The sequence below is a fragment of the Somniosus microcephalus genome, chromosome 3 (genome assembly GCF_052327205.1).
Source record: "Somniosus microcephalus isolate GS21.2 chromosome 3, FLI_Smic_1.0, whole genome shotgun sequence".
Taxonomy (NCBI): domain Eukaryota; kingdom Metazoa; phylum Chordata; class Chondrichthyes; order Squaliformes; family Somniosidae; genus Somniosus; species Somniosus microcephalus.
The window spans coordinates 318,919,117-318,941,622 of record NC_140989.1 but is presented as its reverse complement, the minus strand read 5'-3'; the positions used below and the strand labels follow the sequence as shown (position 1 = coordinate 318,941,622).

The 22,506-nt window shown below is 42.9% G+C and overlaps 1 protein-coding gene across 7 annotated transcripts in view; it reads left to right on the top strand.

Annotated features, from left to right (window-relative positions):
• The window catches only part of mast2 (microtubule associated serine/threonine kinase 2), a 518,017-nt gene that overhangs the window by 127,555 nt on the left and 367,956 nt on the right, over window positions 1-22,506 (top strand). For 2 of the 7 annotated variants that reach the window (XM_085983024.1, XM_085983020.1), the window contains exon 1: window positions 2,849-3,444. The exons of the other annotated variants lie outside the window; for them this stretch is intronic. In XM_085983024.1, the coding sequence (XP_085839150.1) occupies window positions 3,406-3,444 (39 nt within the window). In that variant the 5' untranslated portion in view covers window positions 2,849-3,405. Of the gene's footprint in view, window positions 1-2,848; window positions 3,445-22,506 lie in introns of those variants that run through there. 7 annotated transcript variants of the gene reach the window in all.

Sequence of the window (22,506 nt, the reverse complement as noted above, 5' to 3'; positions counted from 1 at the left end):
GCAACAAGAAATTCTCATTGCACAGACTTTCACTGCGTGAAGTCCTATTGGTTCTAGTGGACCAGCATTTCAGCAAAAGAAAATGACAGTAAATAAATGGGTGTCCACTCTGCTTTCATTGTTGGTTCTTAACATTATCTATATTATACCGTATGGCTAAGTTCTGTACACCAAGCAGAAGTATAAACATGAAAAGCAGTGTAGTTGGCAGCTATCACGTCTATTCACTTAATGTTTCAACTGCAAGATAAGGTGATTTCCATTATTCTGTTTACTATTTTGTTCCAAATTTTCTTAGCGTCGTTTCTTTTGAGCCCTCAGTCTTTTGGCAAGGCGTGTAATTGAAGTGTTAAAATTCTATTTCTATTGTACATGTAGAATTACCTTTAACTGGATGGAATGATATGATGGCCCACTGCTCACCAGAGTGCAAGTTTCAAAATTAGCCTAATGCTATCCAGTGGAGTTACCTTATGGAGGCTAAATGTTTCTTCAGTGGGGAGGGGGAAATGCTAAATTTTAGATTAAGATATCTTCAGAGCACCATTGGTAGAAAAATGGGGGCACATTGTTTTCTCGTTGGATGTACAATGTTTGCAAGTTCAGGGTGGGGTAAGAACCCTCCAATATGTATTCTGAGCTGGAAAGTTATCACTATTGAGTTTTTCAACGGAATATTAATACTTGCCTTGACATTTAATTCATTCAGTTGGAGTCAAACACCAAACAATTGGTACAATCTGATCAGGTTTTGAGGGAGTAGGAAAAAATAAACATGTAAAACATCCTCCAAGGGCACAGTCAATGAAACGGTCCAACCTCCTGGCGGGGGTTAACAAAGAGTGTTGTCAGTCATGTGCTAGAACTGTGCAGTGGAGAAGCAGATGTGTATGTTGGATGTGCTCCAAGAAATGATGTCAGATGTGTACATGCCTATTACAGATAGGAAATGGCTCTTCCGAGCCCTTTTTTTTTGCTTGGGTTCTTGCCTTGAATTTTAGTGTGTTTAACTAGGTAAGCTCAAACAGAACCACTGCATCAAATGTTGGCACAGCTAATTTCTTTGGGACAGAACAATTTTTGCATCCAGGATATGTTTATTGTGCATTAGCCCGTTAAGTTTTTGTAGAAATAGTATTTGTATATTGTGTACTTTCCTCTCCATGCCCCTTCCACACCCCTCAAAATGTCATTTGTTTCAACAGCTATTTTTTCTTTTGCCACTACTACAAATAGGCTTCTAGACTGCACAGAACTCTGTTCAGTGAATAACTGGTTAGTTACAAAAGGAATTACTGTAATTTCATACAATCATAAAAAATCTCATGAAACGATTTGTGTGCTTTTTAATTGCTGTGCTCTTTTTAGTTATAATGGGAATTTGTTCCAAAGTTTATTTGGTTTTATACTGATCATTTTGCTTTCAAAGTTTTCATAGATTGCTTAAAGAGGAAGAAAGGTGTTTGAGGAATACATTTTATTTAAAGTATTCCCCATTTTGGAAAAGAAAATTATCTGGTAGCTTTTTTTGATATGGCAGTATACTGCTTATTGCTCAAAGGTTTCTTTTTGGGATGGAGACCCTTGAGTCATGTGTGCCTCGCTGTTGGGACACTCCAGTCATTTTACCACAGGAGTGGCACCATAGGAAATAACAAGCAGAGAGGTGACTTAAAACTAGCCTCGCACACTGCCCTGGAGCCACATGATTCTGGGTAACCATGCTTTAGACTGGGGTTGCAGATCTTGGAGTAGATTTTTAACTTGCTTCCTGGGCTTATAACTGCTGTTTCTGTTTGGTCCAGGAAACTGCCAATAGATATAATCACTAAGTCTATCATTGATAATCAATGGAAATAAAAATTGGACAGTTTCTATAATGGGCAGCCGATCTTCTGCAACACCGGCTTTATGCCCAGACGGCTAGTTGAAAATCCTGCCCTCCAAGTCTGGTGTGTGATTTCCCGGGGTCGGGAGGTGGTCTGGCTGTTTGGAAGTTGTGCCAATGCTGATAACTATGGAGCTGGTCCAGGTCGCACAGCGTCACCAAAAGAAATTATTTTATTCCCCTATAGAATGTGGGAGTACTTTGAACAAAAAAATACACTTCCTGGACTTTCCTTCCTGTTTAAATCATTGAAGTAATGTAAATTATCACAGTACAATTTGTGCTATAAATATGGAAAATTGTGCTGATCAAGAAATGTATTCAGTTAAGTGAAGTTGACTTGGCCTTTGAGTGTTTTTCTTGGAAATAGTAATTATAGATAAGTCAAAGTAAACTGCACTTGAAAGGGTTTCTCATGGGTTTCATTTACAATATGGAATTGATTTACTCAGATATGCTGAAATGATAGCTCGGGATAAACTATTTAGCAAGTTGTTGTTATATCTGCAAATTACACAATACTTGTGACAAAAGAATTGTGGAATGAATGAGATTTTGAACCAAAGGGAGAGGGAGGTTTTCTCAGCAGCGTGAGATGCCTAACTGTATAATTTATGCAAATGTGCCTGTGTCCTGTCTGTGGTTGGTTGGCTGGCTGGCTGCTTGCATTCAGTTACTTTCAACAGCAGATGGAGAGGAAGTGCTACTGAGCTCTGGATCTGCCACATAACAAACGGACAAATGCCTGCCGTAACGGAACAAGATTTGTGAATTGAACACTTTGTTCACTTTGGATTTGTGCTGCATGTTACTCCTATGAATCATGGTGCTGCTTCCCAGAGACTTGTGAGATTGGCTCATAAATATCCCAGTAATATCATTTGGACAGTCACCTTATGGCTTGACTTTGAGTCTGGAGAGGGAGGGAGAGGAGAGGTTTTTTGTAGTGCTTGGGGATGTAAATTCAAAAGACAGATAAGGCTGGCATGTGAGGAGAGATGTTTGACTTCACGCTGAAGTGACTCTGAAGTGGGCTCTGATTGTGGCCATAACTCTCACAGGAGAAGAGCTGTTGGCTATCTGCCGAGTCTGCAATTCATATTAACACTGCCAGCTCAGAGGAGCTGCAAAATTGAGATGGCCCCGGCAGCTACGCTAGTGATGAATAGGTGAATGAATTCCTGCATCGTCTGAACACGCGTGTCTCAGCCACTCAGAACAGGAAACGATCCCGTCATAGGTGACAGATACACTACCTACCTCTGAGAAGCTCGGACTGCCTTCAAGCAGAAAGACAGAGAAATTTATGTTGCATAAACTCCAAAAGAATATGTGTCCTTATGGAAATGGGAAATGAAGTTCAGTAGCTCTGCCTGCTTTGAAAGGTGACTAATAGGACAATGTACCTGCCTGATAACCTGCGACTGATGTGAGAGACAACTGACAAAGTGTTAATACAATTCACAGAAGTGTTTGCAAGTTGGGATGAATTGCAACATTTAATTTGAACGGACATCATGGATGATTCAAGTATTTTGAGGCGGCGAGGACTGCAGGTAAGATTGGTGGAGGTGGCAGAACTAAACAAAAGTACTTTTAGTTGTTAACGTTGAGCAAATTTAGCAAGCTGGTGTCACCATAGTGGGATGCAGGCTTGATCTGGCTGCTCTAGGGAGTGCTTTGTTTGTCCAGAATTTTTGAAAGTAAATCTCTGACCTGGGGAGCATTTAGAGGGTAACTTGCCCTCAAAATAATTAACAATTGTTAATTTGTTTGTCTTTTTTAAAAACCAGAGAAGGTACCTTTGTTTATCTCCTTAGAATTGTTGGTTAACCATGGTAGATGAAAGACAGCTAACCTCTGTAGTTTCCAGAGTTTGTGTGTTTGTTATTGAATAGCCTGTGCTCTGCTTTGCCATGTTGCGTTGTTCAGAGTTTGCTAGCTATGTTCTTGCTAGTTAGCTCTTGTAGCTTTCGCTGACATTTGTATACCATTCAATTATTTATTTAGGTTTCATTTTATTTAATGAGATCACTTGAAATAGGTCGACGTAATTAGAAAAGCTCCAATGTGTTGTGATTCTTTGCCTCCTCTCTTGTGGGGAATATGGTTCTGAGCTACTGCCCAAGTGCCATTTTCTATATGCAAAGCTAAGCAGCGAATGTTGACTGGCTGTTGGACTGTGGAGGCCATCACAATTGGTTCTGACCCTGTCCTCGCCTGATAACCACACACTGCCCAATTTCCGTACGTCAAAGATGTAATGCAGTGCAGCAGCCAAACAAACCTGGCTAAACACCAGAAAGGATATGTCGTAGATCGGCTGTGTTAATTAAAAACACAAGTTGTTTGGTTTCCCCCACTGCATGTTAAACACTAGATCAGCCTTTCATATACCTGGTGTCAATGATAAAGAATTAAATTTGATAATATGCACACCTCCTTTCTTTAAAATCTGTAGAAACAGGTTTCTGTAATGGGTGGATAGCTGAATTTGAAAACACATCAAACTAAAGCATGCTTATTTTTTTTGATGCTAATGATGGGTCTTTAACTTCACATTAAGTTTTTAAAATTAGTTCTCCCAATTTTATTTTCTGTTAATAAAACACTTAGAAAAGATCAATCTACAGACTGAGTAGTTTGTTTATGTCTCCTCCTCCAGCCAGCTCATGAAAGTCTTTGTGATCAGGACACTGTTGGTTATTCAAGAAACATAACCCTTTCCATTCATTGTATTTGTATATTATATAAAATCAGTTTTCTTCCTGTTGACATAATAGATGCGCAGCAGTACTTGGATGGCTAAGCCGATGATTCCTCTAACTAAATATTGGGAAGACTGAAGCCATTGCCTTCTGTCCCCGCCACAAGCTCTGTTCTTTAGCCACTGACTCCATCCCTCTCATTGGCAACTGGCTGAGGCTGAACCAGACCGTTCGCAACCTTGGTGTCGTATTTGACCCTGACATGAGCTTCCGACCAAATATCCGCACCATCACCAAGACCGCCTACTTCCAGCTCCGTAACATTGTCTGACTCTGCCTCAGCCTCAGCTCATTTGCTGCTGAAACCATCATCCATGCCTTTGTTACCTCTAGGCTTGACTATTCTACGCACTCCTGGCCGGCCTCCCATCTTCCACCCTCCATAAAATTGAGCTCATCCAAAACTCTGCTGCCCGTATCCTAACTCTCACCAAGTACCGTTCATCCATCACCCCTGTGCTCGCTGACCTACATTGGCTCCTGATCTGTCAACACCTCAATTTTAAAATTCTCATCCTTGTTTTCAAATCCCTCCATGGCCTCGCCCTTCCATGGCCTCGCCCTTCCATGGCCTCGCCCTTCCCTATCTGTGTAACCTCCATTAGCCCTACAACCCTGTAGGATCTTTGCGCTCCTCCAATTCAGGCCACTTGCGCATCCCCTGTTTTAATCACTCCACCATTGGTGGCCATGCCTTCAGCTGCTGAGGCCCTAAGCTCTGGAATTCCCTCCCTAAACCTCTCCGCCTCTCTCTTATCTCTCCTCCTTTAAGACGCTCCTTAAAACCTATTTCTTTGACCAAGCTTTTGGTCATCTGTCCTAATATCTCCTTATTTGGCTTGGTGTCAAATTTTTGGTTTGATAACGCTCCTGTGAAGCGCATTGGGTCATTTTATTATTGTTGATGTGGAATTGCAAAATAGTCATGAATAATAATTCAACTTTATTGTCATTGCACAAGTACATGAACAACGAAATGTGATCTTGCAAGCTCCCATGACTGGGAGAAGCAAAGCCGCTGCGTCGGTGCGCGCTGCCATTCCATTTCCACCATTCCTCCTGTCCGACAATCTTCAGCCCACCGCCCGGGCCTGCTCACCAGCCGCTCCTCCCGTGGCTCCTTCCGTGACCTTCTCACCAACCGCCCCTCCTCGGGGCTCCTTCCGTGACCTTCTGCACCTGGTCTTCCCTGATGGTCACCCCTCCAGGTACTAACCAGGCCTGGCTCTGCTTAGCTTCCAAGCCTTGCCAGTGACCCTGTCCCTAGTCCCAGGAACAGCAAGGACACTCAACTAGATCTGTGCATTTCAAAATTGAGAGGTTATGAGTCGATTGGGAGAAACTGTTAGCACTAGTGGGAGGCTCAGTAACCAGAGGACACAGATGTAAAATAATTGGGAAAAATGCCAGAGGGGAAATGAGGATAACTTTGTTTTTATACTGCGAGTTATGATCTGGAATGCATTGCTTGAAAGGGTGGTGGAAGCAGATTCAACAGTAACTTTCAAAAGGGAGTTGGGTATATACTTAAAAAGGAAAAATTTGCAGGGATATGGGAAAAGAGCAGAGGAGTGTGACTAGTTGAAGTAGATGTTTGCTCTTCCACCTTTCCCGATGATGTGAGGGGGCAACTTAGTATTACATAGCATTCTGTTTATAAAAAAAAAAGGCATCTAAAGCCTGGCTTAAAATGGCAACTGGAAAATAATATCTTGAAGATATGGCTATTAAAAACTCCTATAATAGATAGCTTTGCTTTTAGAATTTATGATGGACCCCAGATTTTGTTGGTGGATGGGTCCAAATGTAAGAGCTGATTTCTTGGGATATGCTAAACAAATGAGAGCAACTTTGATAGTTTTGCCACTCCTGATATTCCTGCATCTCTGATTTTTGCATGTGAAAGTCTGGTTCTGTGAGGCTGAGTTTAGTAATTTTTCCCTTTGTTTTCCCTTTCTTGCCACTACTTGGTCAACGTGAAGAGATTGGGAATTTGTGAGTGGGGAGGAAAAAAGTGCAATTTCACAAATCACAGAAACCCCACAGTGCAGATAGAGGCCATTTCGGCCCATCGAGCCTGCACCGACACACATCCCACCCGATCCCCGTAACCCCTACACCAACACATATCCCACCCTATCGTTGTAACCCCACGTATTTAATCCCCCTAATACTAAGGGTCAATTTATCATAGCCAATCAACCTAACCCGCACATCTTTGGACTGTGGGAGGAAACCGGAGCACCCGGAGAAAACCCACGCAAACACGGGGAGAATGTGCAAACTCCACACAGACAGTCGCCCGAGGCCGGATTCGAACCCGGGTCTCTGGCGCTATGAGGCAACAGTGCCTCATATGCCACCGTCTGCTTAGCTAATTCCTAATTTTGTTTGTGGTTCTTAATGACCTTTTAAGCAAGGGCCAATCAATGTTTATGGGTTAGAATAAAAATTAGAGCCATTAACTATTGGAAGCTAGGTGTTTGGTTGGCTAGATTAAAAACTTCAAATTCAAAATCTGAACACAATGCAAATATGGATGGTTGCAGGCCCCAGCATTTGTTCTTTTAAAAGTGACCATTACATAGAATAAACCCTGCCTTTTTAAGATTAGTTTCAAACCAGTGGGCAGAGCGAGGAGTATTGCAGTGTCAGCACATGCACACTATCATTTTCTCACCTGGAGCTGAGATCCTGTTATGAGGTAATATTTGCTGCTGACTTGAATAATTTATAAAAATATACATTTTACATGTTACATTTTTGATCTGCTTAATTTTTAGTTGTAGTGTTATTAGTCAATTAAAGTTAATCTAACAGTTGAACTTGTGTTGGTTGGGACTGGTTAAATTAATCAACTGCTTACTGTGGCAAAGTGTATGAATTAAGTAAAAAAACATTTTGTTAATTCTCAAATAAAATTGGCACAGCTCCCCCCAGTGGCGTACCAATTTCTATCTGGCAAGTAACTGAGCCACACTGAGTCGATTCCAAATCCTCCCTTCCTCTGCTGCCATTTCCCTCCCCACCCAAGTGTGTGCTGTGTTAACTGATCTCAGCCAAGGCAGTAATAGTGGCATAGTTGGCCTCAGCACCCCTGGGATAGGGAGGGGAAAGTTCTCCAAGGTTCCCAATCCTGGTGACTGATTAGAGACCCCTGTTGAAAGTACACGAGGGCAGGATAACATTCACTTTTCATCACTGGTCGAGTAACCTGCAACCATTCAGCACTCGGGCTCACACACGAATAACAGGAACTTGTAATGGAAGATGACTGGTGCCTGAACAAGAGGTCAATGACTTCCGAACACGAGACGATGTAAGAAAATTGGGCAGGGGTTAAAGAAATGTAAAAGTGAACGTCGACCGACTTGTACATCATCCCACATATTAGATTTTGATCCGCGACTCTAATTCTTCACTTGGGCTACTAAACCCCTTTGGCCAGCTGCCAAATAAGTGGCCTGATGGGATACATGCGAGCAGGGAATGAATGTCTGTCCTTGCTGTCTTGTGTACAGTCTTGTAAAAATGGTGTTTTAACTGGTGCTCTGCCCTGGATGGCACACAAGGACCGGTGTTCCCCTGAAATTCCCTCCCTCAGCAAGATTCCATTGCTGCTATTTATGGAGGCACTGAGCACAACATATGAAGGATGGAGGTTAAATCGATATACACCCTCTTGGGCACTTCCTAACAGGTGGTTCAAGAGCAGCCAAAAAAACTGCTTGCTGGCTGACCTCTTTGTAAGGGTATACACCAAGCATTGGGTCTGGTGGAGGGGGACGAAAGAGAGATGCAAAATGAAGAACATTTAAAAAAAAATGCTTACATTTTTGTCGTTGCGTTGCCGCTACGAAGTAACGTAATATAAGCCTAATCAACCAGACATTATTGTCTGAACCCTGGGTGATTTGGCGTATCTTTTGCGGGGGAGAACGCGCCATCACTGGCTGGGTAATTTTCCTTTTGTGAAATTAAGGAAAAAGTCTCTTCAGAAAATGATATTCTAGCTTTAAATGGAATGGTGTCTTGCTAATCATACACTTAATTTTTTAGCGCAATCAATTGTGAGATGAATGTATGTCCCATACTGTGGTCTTACTGAATGAATTTCTAACAGTTCTGAAACATTTGTGAGAAAACTTGCCAATGAACAGATTTGTTGGTACACTGCAGTGTTGAAAAATATTGTCAGTGGGATTGGTAGATCCCATTAAAAAAAACGAATGAGGCCAGACAAATCCAGTATTCTGTCAGCTTCCTTGTTGCTTTTGTAACCGATGCGCTGGAAATAATGAGCTTGTGTTTTGAAATATTCTATTAGATATGACCAGTTCCTGTAGCTTGCACTTTTTATTTTTAAAATTCAGTTTCTATTAGCTATTTGGTGCAGTGGAAGAGTTACTTTGGATCCCTGTTTTCTCCCTTTGTCAACTATCCCTTGTAGCTGAGTTAGGTTTTTTTGTTTTGAGTTTAAAATGCTGGAAATCAAAGAGATTTATAGATGGAAATCTAATCTAGGAGGTTCAGCGGTTTAGACCGGAATAATAGGTACCAGAGAGTGATTTTGCGATCAATCTAATTGAGAAATGTGATGTATCGGAGATCTGTTTCATTTTAGATTATATTTCATACTGGATCTTGTAGCTGTATCAGCAGTAGAGCCACATTAATGATTCCTGCTTGCTCAAAGAAGTGCGTTTATATAATATGTAATCCACGTTATCTGTCTCGTCCTGATGTCATTTCGAAGGCAGATGACTCATTTCTATTTTGGTGGACTATTCAACGTATGAAATAAGATTTGCAGCCCACTTCGGCGATGGAAACAATTAATATGGATCACTGGGCTATGCTTTTCCCAATTTTACAGACCATTTCATGTGCTATTGTACTAGCCCTTCGCTGTGATGGCTGTCTCAAGAGGGAGTCCTGGTTATCAGATTCAAAGCTATGCATTGTCTAAAAAATGGATGAAGTGCTTGAGATAGGCTTCTTAGAGTACCTTCCAGGTATCTTGTTGAAGTCCATTTTGTTAATGCTGTAGCCAGGAGCCTCTTAGGCAGTCCCTCGGAACCGAGGATGACTTGCTTCCACATTAAAAATGAGTTCTCAGGTGACTGATGAGTCCAATGCGGGACCTACAGTCTCTGTCACAGGTGGGGCAGACGGTGGTTGAAGGGGCGGGTGGGTGGGGTGCTTGGGTTGACGTGTGCTCCTTGCGCTTGGCTTCCGCTTGCTCCTGGCGAAGAGACTCGAGATGTTCGGCGCCTTCCCGGATGCTTCTCCTCCACTTTGTGTAGTCTTGGGCCAGGGATTCCCAGGTGTCGGTGGGGATGTTAAACTTTTTTAAGGAGATTTTGAGGGTGTCCTTGAAGCGTTTCCTCTGCCCACCTGGGGCTCTCTTGCTGTGCCGGAGCTCCGAGTAGAGTGCTTGTTTTGGAAGTCTCGTATCGGGCATGTGGACAATGTCACCCATCCATCGGAGCTGATCGAGCGTGGTCAAAGCTTCGATGCTGGCCTGAGCAAGAACACTGACGTTGGTGCGCCTATCCTACCAGTGGATTTGCAGGATCTTGAGGAGGCAGCGTTGGTGGTACCTCTCCAGTGCTTTGTGCCTCTCCAGGAGCCTAGTATGTGTACAGCATGCTGTTGCTAATTCACAAGCTCCCTTTTCGCTGTACTGCTGTGCAGGTGGAGTCAAGTGCAGGACTCCGTGGAGTTTAATCTCGTAAAAATCTTTGCACCGTGGACATTCATCTGAAGTAAGAGTAAGTGTTACTTCCAAGATCTATGAGAACTTTGAGATGCTTCATCATTTTGTAACAGATTCTATAAGTTAAGTGAACCATTGTGATTTAGTAACATGTTTTGTTTGCTCCTGCTTTGTTTATTTCACCTCTTAAGCCTGTCCCATAGCTTGTGGATTGAGATGTGCAGGCTGTAGGTGGTTTTCTCTGTCAGTCAGCAAGTGTGTCGTTTTAGTTTATGGAGAAACGATCGTGTGTGTGTGATATGACTATGATAAAAGACTATAACCTAGAGTTGTGACGTCTGTCAACTCTGTGTGGTGTATAACAATGAAAAGAAACAGGTATGCATTGGAAGATGTCCATTATGTGTCATGTAAAAATCACAAAAGAGAAATCAAAGGGATTAACTGTAATGTCTGAATTATTCAGCAAGACTGCCAAAGCAGTGGTGTTATTCTCTTGTCAGAGATAGCTCTGTGTTCTGGGAAAATGCCATTATCAAGTCTCTACAGGATGCTATTCTGAAGTTGAAATGCTTTAAACGAGATTAGGTAAAAGGTGTGTCGTAACCCGATTGTATGACCGTTTGACCTCATTACTGAATTTCTGCTAGACACATAGATGGCATCTGTTTTCTATAAGAGACTGCTAAATATCTTTGTATATGCAGATGTTGCAAATATAACAGTTTTGCAAAGTGATGCGCTATGGGTACCGTGGCAATGAAAATAATGTTTGAATATTTTATTAGTTGTGCAAGACATTTTCCATGAATATAGTTTGAAATTTTCCAAAATATCTGATTGCAGGTTGGATTATCTTTATCTCTTGGTTGGCTTATGTAAAATGTACAGACCTATGCTTTATTTGGATCATGTAATGTGGGAACTCTTTCTATATATGGAAATACTTTTCCCCCTTTTCTCCCCACTTTCCCATCCCCCTCTATTTCTCAGTTCACAGAACACATGCCCTCACATCCTTGATATTTCTTTTGATTGGACAGTGGCTTCTTGGTATCCTCCCAGAAGGTGGTCTGTGGTATGTGAAATGCACTGCTGCAATATCCACCTAATGGAGGATCTTCATTCGACAGCGAGTATGGGGTGACATCCAGGACACCATTAATGTTTGAAAGTAGGTTCAAGAATATAATGGAGTGATGTCAGTCCCAAATGTATAGTATAAAGGACAGAACTGTTTTGTCGTCTTGATCGATTGGATCCAAGATCCAAAAACCATCCAATCATTGGTCACTGGTAGAATCGTTACATCTATGATTTTTATGCTGACTGGCAGGAGATCAATTATACTACTTTGTAAATTGCACCATTCACATCTACAGATTTTAAAGTAGATTTATATAAATAAAAATATTGGGGCCGATTTTTACTTTGTGCTGATATCGGGTAGGTGGTGGGCGGTGCAATCGCGCTGGGCGCCTGATGCCCTTGGTGACAGGCCTGAATCATTTTGAGGGCCAGGCCTCATTTCCATTCGATCGATGAACTGTGAGCGCTGCACCAGGGCTCATAGGCAATTTGCTGAACTGGATGTAATGGGTTCAAGGGGCAGAGGCAGTTGCGAAGCGGGGATCACAGCGAGTGTCAAGATTTTTGTGGTGCCAGGAGGAGCAATCCTGCTCACAATCAATGCTACAGCGTTTCTGTCTGCCCATGGCCAGGATGAGTTCAAAATGGCGACAGCTGGAGGAGTAGTGGGAATGGGGCCATGGTGCTGTACTGCGATTTTTTTGGTGTGCTACCATCCTGTTCCCGCTTGGCAGAGACCCTGAAAATCGTCCTCGCTATGCCTTTTATGGTCTGCTGTTTGTCATGTCCTGAAGATCTGAATGATTCATGCTGGCCATGTGACTGTTGCATTATCTGGGGCTTACCATCGTTACCTCTGGTGTCCCCTAAGGATCTATCCTTGGCCCCCTCCTATTTCTCATATACATGTTGCCCCTTGGCGACATCATCTGAAAGCACAGCATCAGTTTCCACATGTACGCGGCGACACCCAGCACTACCTCGCTACTACTTCTCTTAGAAACATAGAAGATAGGAGTAGGCCATTCGGCCCCTCGAGCCTGCTCCGCCATTCAATGCGATCATGGCTGATCATCCAAATTCAGTACCCGGTCCTTGTTTTCTCCCCATACCCCTTGATCCCTTTAGCCTTAAGAAATATATCCAACTCCTTCTTGAATATATTTAATGTATTGGCCTCTACTGCCTTCTGTGGTAGAGAATTCCACAGGTTCACCACTCTGGGTGAAGAAATTCCTCCTCATTTCTGTCCTAAATGGCCTACCCCTTATCCTTAGTCTGTGACCCCTGGTTCTGGACTCTCCGACCATCGGGAACATCCTTCCTGCATCTAGTCTGTCCAGTCCTGTCAGAATTTTATAAGTTTCAATGATATCCCCTCTCATTCTTCTAAACTCCAGCGAGTACAAGCCCAATCGACCCAATCTCTCCTCATACGTCATTCCTGCCATCCCAGGTATCAGCCTGGTGACTCTTCGCTGAACTCCTTCCATGGCAAGAACATCCTTCCTCAGATAAGGCGACCAAAATTGCACACAATACTCAAGATGTGGTCTCACCAAGGCCCTGTATAACTGCAGCAAGACATCCTTGTTCCTGTACTCAAACCCTCTCGCTACGAAGGCCAACATACCATTTGCCTTCTTAACCGCCTGCTGCACCTGCATGCTTACCTTCAGCGACTGGTGCACAAGAACACCCAGGTCTCTTTGCACTTCCCCTTCTCCCAATCTATTGCCATTCAGATAATCTGCCCTTCCTGTTTTTGCCACCAAAGTGGATAACCTCACATTTATCCACGTTATATTGCATCTGCCATGCTTCTGCCCAATCACCCAACCTGTCCAAATCATCCTGGAGTTTCTCGGCATCCTCCTCACAGCACACACGCCCACCCAGCTTTGTGTCGTCTGCAAATTTGGAGATATTACATCTAGTTCCCTTGTCTAGATCATTAATATATATTGTGAATAGCTGGGGCCCAAGGAACGATCCCTGCGGTACCCCACTAGTCACTGCCTGCCACTCTGAAAAAGACCCGTTTATTCCAACTCTTTTTGCTTTCTGTCTGCCAACCAGTTCTCTATCCAAGTCAATACCTTGCCCCCAATCCCATGTGCCTTAACTTTACACGCTAATCTCTTACGCGGGACCTTATCGAAAGCCTTCTGAAAGTCCAAATACACCACATCCACTGGTTCTACCTTATGTATTTTACTAGTTACATCCTCAAAAAATTCCAGTAGATTAGTCAAGCACGATTTACCTTTTGTAAATACATGTTGACTTTGTCCGATCCTGTCACTGTTTTCCAAGTGCTCTGCTATTACATCTTTTATAATGGACTCTAGCATTTTCCCCACTACCGATGTCAGGCTTACCAGTCTGTAATTCCCCGTTTTCTCTCTACCACCTTTTTTGAATAGTGGGTTAACATTAGCTACCCTCCAATCCATGGGTACTGTTCCAGATTCCATCGAATGTTGCAAGATGATCAGCAAAGCATCAACTATTTCTAGTTGACCCCTCCACGGCCTCTAAATTGTCAGACTGCTTGTCCGACATCCAGAAATGTTCTCCAATTAAATATTGGGAAGACCAAAGCCATTGTTTTTGGTCGCTGCTACAAACTCCGTTCCCTAGCCACTGACTTCATCCCTCTCCCTAACATCTGTCTGAGGCTGAATCACACTGTTCGCAACCTTGATGTCATATTTGACCCTGAAATGAGCTGCTGACCATATATCCGCCACATAATTAAGACCGCCCATTTCCACCTCCGTAATATCACCCGTCTCCACCTTTGCCTCAGCTCATCCGCTGCTGAAATCCTCATCCATGGCTTTGTTAGTTCTAGACTTGACTATTCCAATGCACTCCTGGCTGGCCTCCCACATTCTACCCTATGTAAACTTGATGTGATCCAAAACTCGGCTGCCCGTGTCCTAACTCGCACCAAGTCCCGTTCACCCATCACACCTGAGCTCGTGGACCTACATTGGCTCCTGGTTAAGCAACGCCTCGATTTCAAAATTCTCATCCTTGTTTTCAAATCTCTCCCTGGCCTCGTCCTTCCCTATCTCTGTAATCTCCTTCAGCCCCACAACCCCACCAAGATATCTGTGCTCCTCCAATTCTGCCCTCCTGAGCATACCTGATTATAATCGCTCAACCATTGGTGGCCGTGCCTTCTGTTGCCTAGGCCCTAAGCTCTGGAATTCCTTCCCTAAATCTCTCTGCCTCACCACCTCTCTTTCCTCCTGTTATAAATCTCATCATCATGAAGAAACGACTCATGAAATAACACTGGACAGCCAGCTGGTGGCGCCGTCCAAGGAGTATAAATACTCGGGCGTGGGCCCAGCTTGCCCAGGGACATTTTGTAAGACAGGAACTAGTGAAGTACAACTAGACCTCCATGTTTGGAAACAGGTTGAGTGAAGCCTTGCTTTCTACTCGAACCAAGTGCGTAGTGATTTTTATTACGTTGCCTCCTTTAAGATTCTCCTTAAAACCCACCTCTTTGACCAAGCTTTTGGTCACCTGCCCTAATTTCTCCTTATGTGGCTCGGTGTAAATTTTTTTGTCTTCTAACACTTCTATGAAGCGCCTTGGGACGTTTTACTACATTAAAGGTGCTATATAAATACAAGTTGTTGTTACTGTTGCTGCTCTGACATTGTAAATGTTCCTTCTTGGGTACTTGTCCCCCTTACTTACAAAACCGCCATCACCACCCCATCTTCAAAAAACTCACCCTCTATCCCCTATCCTTGCAACTGAACACCCCGTTGCCAACCTCTGTTTTCTCTCCAAAGTTGGTGCCTCCCAAACCTGCCTTTCCTGCAACTCTATATTTGAATCCCTTCAATCTGCTTCTCAGCACTGAAATGGCCCAAACCAAAGGCAGAAACAATATTCTTCTGTGAATGTGACCATCGTACATTAGCCCTCCTTGTCCTTCTTGACCTCCCTACAGCCTTTGACACAGTGGACCACACTATCCTCCCCAGCGCCTCTCCTCCATTGACCTGTTACTTTAGTTCGCTGTTCGCAATCCATTCATGGCCAGTGCATCACTATCAATGATTTCTCTTTTCCTCCTCACGTATTCACCCAGGGAGTCTCGCAAGGATCCATCCTGGCCCACTCCTTCCTAGTCTACATGTTGCCTTTGGTGACATCATCAGTAGACATGAACTCAGATTTCACATATACGCTCATTACACCAGCGCTACCTCTCCACAACCCCTCTTGACCCCGACACAATTTCATCCAGCGAAACTATGGGGAAGACTGAAGCAGTTGTCTTCAAACTCCGTATCTTCGCCACCGACTCCATTCCGCTCCTTGAACCTCACCACCACCTCTCCACTGTCTCCGATTTATCACTGCTGCTTGTCCGACAGAACAGAAATTTCCTCCAACTAAATATTGGGAAGACCAAAGCCATTGTCTTCGGTCCGCGCCACAAGCTTCGTTCCCTAGCCACCGACTCCATCCCTCTCCCTGGTCACTGTCTGAGGCTGAACCAGACTGTTGGCAACCTTGGCGTCTTGTTTGACCCTGAGATGAGCTTCTAACGACATATCGGCTCCATCACCCAGACCGCCTACTTCCACCTCAGTAACATGGCCCGATTCCCCTCCTGCCTCAGCTCATCAGCTGCTGAAACCCACAAACGTGCCTATGCTACCTCTAGACTCGACTATTCCAATGCTCTCCTGGCCGGCCTCCCATCTTCCACCCTCCATAAACTTGAGCTCGTCCAAAACTCTGCTGCCCGTATTCTAACTCGCACCAAGTCCCGTTCACCCAACACCCCAGTGCTTCTGACCTACATTGGCTCCCAGTTAAGCAATGCCTCGATTTTAAAATTTGCATCCTTGTTTTCAAATCCCTCCATGGCCTCGCCCCTCCCTATGTCTGTAACCCCCCTCCAGCTTTGCAACCCTCTGAGATCTTTGCGCTCCTTTAATTCTGGCCTGTTATGCAACTCTTATTTTAATTGCTCCACCATTGGCGGCCGTGCCTTCAGCTGCCTAGGCCCTAAGCTCTGGAATTATTTTATCCAGAGCTGAGTTTCTCAACCTATTCCTTCTTTATCACAAACGCAGCCTACTTCGTCCATACTTTTGTCATATGGATTATAATTTTGGAGTGATGACAGGTGGTGGTGGTGCTCACAGTGAGTTAGAGGAGTATTTCTCTTGCCTCTGTCATACTTAGGTTGCTGTCTCTCCTTTTTTGTGCTTTCCCACATTACAACAGTGACTACATTAAAAAAAAAGTACTTCGTTGGCTGTAAAGTGCTTTGAGATGTTCGGTGGTCATGAAAGGCGCTATATAAATGCAAGCCTTTCTTTCTTTTTCAATGTGTCATCTGCTTTTGTATGTCTCTTTCCTCATTTCAGCTGGTTGGTGGGCTGTCAGTGGAGGAAGATAAAGTTTCCATGCCTTGCCCTGTATCCTATTTAACTCTACAGCCCATGACCATTGCTACTCGACCCCCATCAGCCTTGCCCCGTATGCCCTTTCTTCCTCACCATTTTGCCATCTCCCCTCTCAGTAACCCACAATCACCTGTATGAATTGCCTCCCTACCTCAACTTCCCCATTCCCATCTTCATTCCAACCATGATCCTACGCTCTCCCCATATCATCCATACATCCCTATCCTTCCTCTGTCTGTCTCATCCTTACTGCTTTGCCCTTTTAGTAAGCCCAGCTCTTGTCTCTGCTCTGTTCTGTGTTCTGCCTCACCTCTCTCCCCTCGCTGTTTATTCCCGACTTGCAAATTTCTGCTCTCTCCCTGTCTCTCGGCCTGCCTTTTCACTGCCTCCTCCATTGTCCTCTTCCTCAAATTTTAGCAATTGACAGCCTACTCCTAGCTCTATAGAGGTGGGAACAGGCATATTATTTACAATATTAAAATTAAAATAATGTTTATCAACTTCCTCTCCATCATATCTCTTTCTTCTCCCCCGCACCCCCCCCCCCCCCCCACCCAGGTGTTGTACCATTTGATTGGGGCTTCTACCTCCTATTTGCTGGTTTTGGCTTTCCACCCTGAATCTGGTTCTGGTATGCCCCCACTCCACTTTTTTGATTTTTCCCCAGCCTGCCCATCACTTTGCCTTCCCCACTCACCTCCTGTGGCCTTGAGTGACTCCGCAGTAACCACTGGGGAACAACCCATCAGAAGCCTGAGAACTACTGCAGTCAGCTGACCCTGAAAAGTCACCCTAGAGGGTGGGAAATTTGCAACTCCAGCCTATAGAATGATTTTTGGGGCTGACCAGTTGTCAGGCCACACTCAAGTTGTGGCAACCACTCTTTGCAATGGAGCCATTGTAGGTTGCTCCCTTTAATTGAAGTCACCAAAGCAGCTTTCTAGGGTGAGTGACCCTACGTGAATGCTTCCGTGTCAACAAAAAAAAATCAAAGCAATTTGAAGTCTTTTTTTATATTTAAAAAAAAGGTTAAAGACTTGGAACAAGAATTTTCCCCCTACAATTTCCTTGACATATAGCAATTGGAAAAGGCCATTCAGCCCATCCAGCTCATTCAGTATCTGAGTCCTGTTTCAGGGCTCAATCTGATCAATTTTCATCTTCCTGCTGCTATGAACTCATATTTCTCTACTCCCTACTGAATCCGAATTTGATTATTTGTTATTGACTGCTTCAACCAAGTCCATTTTTACTGCACTACATGGAAATCTGTTCCATCAATCAATAAATGTAGGAAAAATCAAATCAATATCTTGGACCAACCAGTAGAGTTCTTAGATGATTGAACCCATTATTGGTGATTTTGACCCTAATTCCTATCTCCTGGGTCAGTAAGTCACTGTACTAGGTGGAAGTCTGTTGCAGATTTCGCCAACTCAAAGCACAAAGTTATTCCTTAAGTTTAACTTCTGGCTTTTTTAGCTAATAATTATGCCCCTGGAGCTTTTATTCTAGTTTTGTGTGGAAAAAGGCTGTTATGTACATTCAAGCTTTTCAATTTCTCCATTTTAAAAAAACGTTTGGATTATCTGTTTTCCATTGAGAATAGGTTTAGCTTGATTAACCTCTGCAGAACAGAATGATCTAAAATCTGAAAGCTTTCCACTCTCTTTTTCCAACCTTTTTAAGTTTAGCTTTGGATTTAACTAGATCTAGGTTGCCAGGCTTTTAAAAAATAAAATGTACATTTGCTGCTTTGTTGGAAATTTGTCTTTGTACTGTTGGATGAGGAACAGAACACAATAGAGGTGATTTTAGAAGTGATTTGTTAGCTTGAAGTTCTGTAGTTGCGACCGATACTAGTTGATTTGGAGTCAGTTGTACCTTTGGGGTTTTAGATGGTTTTTTTTGTATTGTGTACGCCAGCTGGTCCACTTGTTCTTCATTATAAGGCTGACTAGTTGGTTGTTCAATTGTTAACTTTAATTGACTGAAACAAAAGGAGACGTGTCACTTTCAAGGCGGATGCCATGAGGGAAAAATCCTTCATGATCTGAAACCACCTTACAGCGTCTCGAAAATGCAGTTGTGCATAGCTTGGCCTCCCAGTACAGCGAGGGGAAAGTAAGTGTAAAATAGCACTCCAGGGCAGGACAGATGTGATCGCAGCCACACCTTCAGAACAAAAGATCCACTTCCCCATAGTGTGGTTAAATTGAATACAAAAATGGTTCTCTTTTTCTTCACTGTCATTATCAAAATCTTGATCATTTGTGTGAAAGGTCCCTCTGGTAATGCAGAAAGAAGTAACAGTCTCTACTTATAATTAAGTGGCTTTAGTAGACTGTACAGCAGATTAACATATGGTTTTCTGGGAGGATGAAATATAAAACTATGTTAATAGATGGATTTTGTTGCAGTTAGAAATTGGGGGAAAAAAACTTGTGTATTTTTTCCTATCCTTTCCTGTGTACAAATAGACTAAGTATTAGTTTTGGAACTACCTTTTTGGTTAAATTTGCACTTTCATCATCATGTCTAAAATGACTGCTTGGTCAATGATCTGTTGGTACTGAACATTCATCAGTGCAAACATTTTTAAAGGTTGACTTTTGAGAATTTAAGATTTTATGACTTCAGATCTCTGCTTGAATGATTCCAGGGTTTTCACCTCCACTGCTCTACCTGGAGGTCTGGTCATATGTTTGTGACGCTGTGTGAATTTCTTTATCAATCCTAAATTTGCCTTTCACTAATTTGAACCTGTGTCCTCTGCCCTACTCTTCCAATTTACTTCAAAATAATAATCTGCATTTACCTTTTACTATACCCTTAACTATCTTGTATATCTCTAAGATTGCCTCCTTTCCAGACTGGAGCCTAAGTTTGTCCTTAACACAGACCTCTAACATGTGGGGATCAGCCTTGCTCTTTTCTACACTGCATACGGTGCCTGAATGTCTCCCTTGACCAGAACTGAAACAGTACTCAAGGTGTGGTCTGACCAGAGCCCTTCAAAGGTTTGATCATGACCTCCTCTTACTTCTGTTCTACTGTTTTAGTTATTTAACTGATTGATTGTTGCTCTGCATTGGTTGGGCATATTTAGTGTTGAGTCTACGAAGACGCAGAGATCTCGGGTGTTGTTGATTTTTCGTTCGTATTGCAGTACCTTGGACTTGTCTACATTAAATTTTCATTTGCCATTGGTCTGTCCATTTACTTATTTTTCCACTGCCTCTCCCAGTTTAGGATCATCAGCAAACTTGATCACTATGCATTGAGTTTGAGTCCAAGTCCTTGTACATGAATCACAAAAAGTTAGCATGCAGGTACAGCAAGTAATTAGGAAGGCAAATGGAATGTTGGCCTTTATTGCAAAGGGAATGAAGTATAAAAGTAGGGAAGTCCTGTTACAACTGTACAGGGCGTTGGTGAGACCACACCTGGAGTACTGCGTACAGTTTTGGTCTCCTTATTTAAGGAAGGATATACTTGCATTGGAGGCAGCTCAGAGAAGGTTCACGAGGTTGATTCCGGAGATGAAGGGGTTGTCTTAAGAAAGGTTGAGCAGGTTGGGCCTATACTCACTGGAGTTTAGAAGAATGAGAGGGGATCTTATTGAAACATATAAGATCCTGAAGGGGCTTGACAGGGTAGATGCAGAGAGGATGTTTCCCCTCGTGGGGGAATCTAGAACTAGGGGTATAATTTCAGAATAAGGGGGCACCCATTTAAATCGGAAATGAAGAGGAATTTCTTCTGAGGGTCGCCGTGAATCTTCGGAATTCTCTTCCCCAGAGAGTTGTGGAGGCTGGGTCATTGAATATATTCAAGGCGGAGATAGACATATATTTGAGCTACTGGGGAGTCGAGGGTTATGGGGAGCGGGTGGGAAAGTGGCATTGAGGCCAAGATCAGATCAGTCATGATCTTATTTAATGGCGGAGCAGGCTCGAGGGGCCAAATTACCTACTCCTGCTCCTACGTCTTACGTTAAATGAATGAGAAACAGTAGTCGTCCCAACACCCAGCCTTAAGGAACACAATTCAATATTTTCCCGTCTACACTAACCTGACAATCCTCCAATGAGCACTCATTATTTTTTACTCTTCAATCAGTTTCTTATACATTCCCAGGGTTTACACTGAAGCCCCATAGTTTTGAGTTGGTCTTACTAGCCTTTCATATGAGACTTTGTCAGATGCATCCAGGTATACCATTTCTTTGAGCTTCCCACTGTTCACGTGTGTTGTCATTTCTTCGAAGAAGTCTAGGAAGTTGCTCAGGCATGATCTTAAGAGTAGAATGTTTTTGTTGTCCGTGCTAAATGATGAATTAAAAAAAGTTCTGTTCAATTCATGTCTGGAATGTCGCTTCTTTTTGCCCTTGTATGCCCCACAATTTTGAGACCGCATGCAAAAACCAAATGGAACCTCATCCAATTGCTCACTAGGTAAATGCATAGTGCAGTGTGATACAGATCAGAAAGGTTCTAAATGGGGAGAGGAAAAGTCAACAAGGTGCCCACACCTGTTGAAGAAGTACACATTTGTGCAAGTTGGCTGAGGACAGGGGAAAGCCCTGCATTGTCAGATAGCACGCCCAACACTGGTTGCCTGGACCTGCACATGAAGAATTGGCACTTCGATGAGATACTTGCTCTTCAGGTGCCTCTGGAACCATACCCCAATGTGAATCATTGTCGTCAGGGGGGAAAAGAGAAAGGAAGAAAAAAAAACACAAATTTCAGTCATGACTGCTTTGGCCCTTAAAATTACATGTTTTTTTAAAACACGTCCAGCACATTATTGTTCTTTATAGGGATGAAAAGAGTAAGGTGGAGGAGGAAGAAGAGAAAAACATCAAAGTGTCAAATATCGTCTCCATTCAGTTGAGCCAGAGCTGCTGCTTTTTTTCTTAAATGACTGAATAAAGCATGAATTGTTCTCCTAGCTATAGAATTATAAAGGAAATGGTCTGCATTGGGGACAGCAGTTGATTGATGATTCTTTGCTACTCAGATATATTATTGTATATTTCTTTAAACATCTAAGCAACCCTAAATATCATTTAAATGAAAATGAAGAAGAGGCTGCAAAGAATAAGCAATCTACTTTTATTGGTCCCACCTGTTATTATTTGATGCTGTTATGCACTGGAGTAGATTCATGAAAACTGGCATCTGCCTGCAGCCTAAACCAATCAACAGTTTGTTTGCAGTAATAGCATTTTTCCATATTCCTTGTACAAATTTGAATAATAATGGAAGGCTTTTCCAGATTTTGGGTTAGAATTCAGAGGATTGCAGTTGAATCGTCGAATGTTGTTTAAATTAAATTCTTAGGCTTCATTGTTTCTTCTTGTTTGTACCCTACTTCTCCTCTCATGAACATTTACCCATAATTTGTTCTGCTTCATCAAATAAAGTGGTGGTGTGGGCTTGCTGTCACACTTCTGTACAAATGCATTGTAAACTCCAGCGCATAAAACGAATTATGTACCTGCAAATTAGACATCTTTATTGCTTTCTTTTCTGTCTGCAAGGTGGCAATATGATCCTTAGTCATACATAGATATCCCAAGGA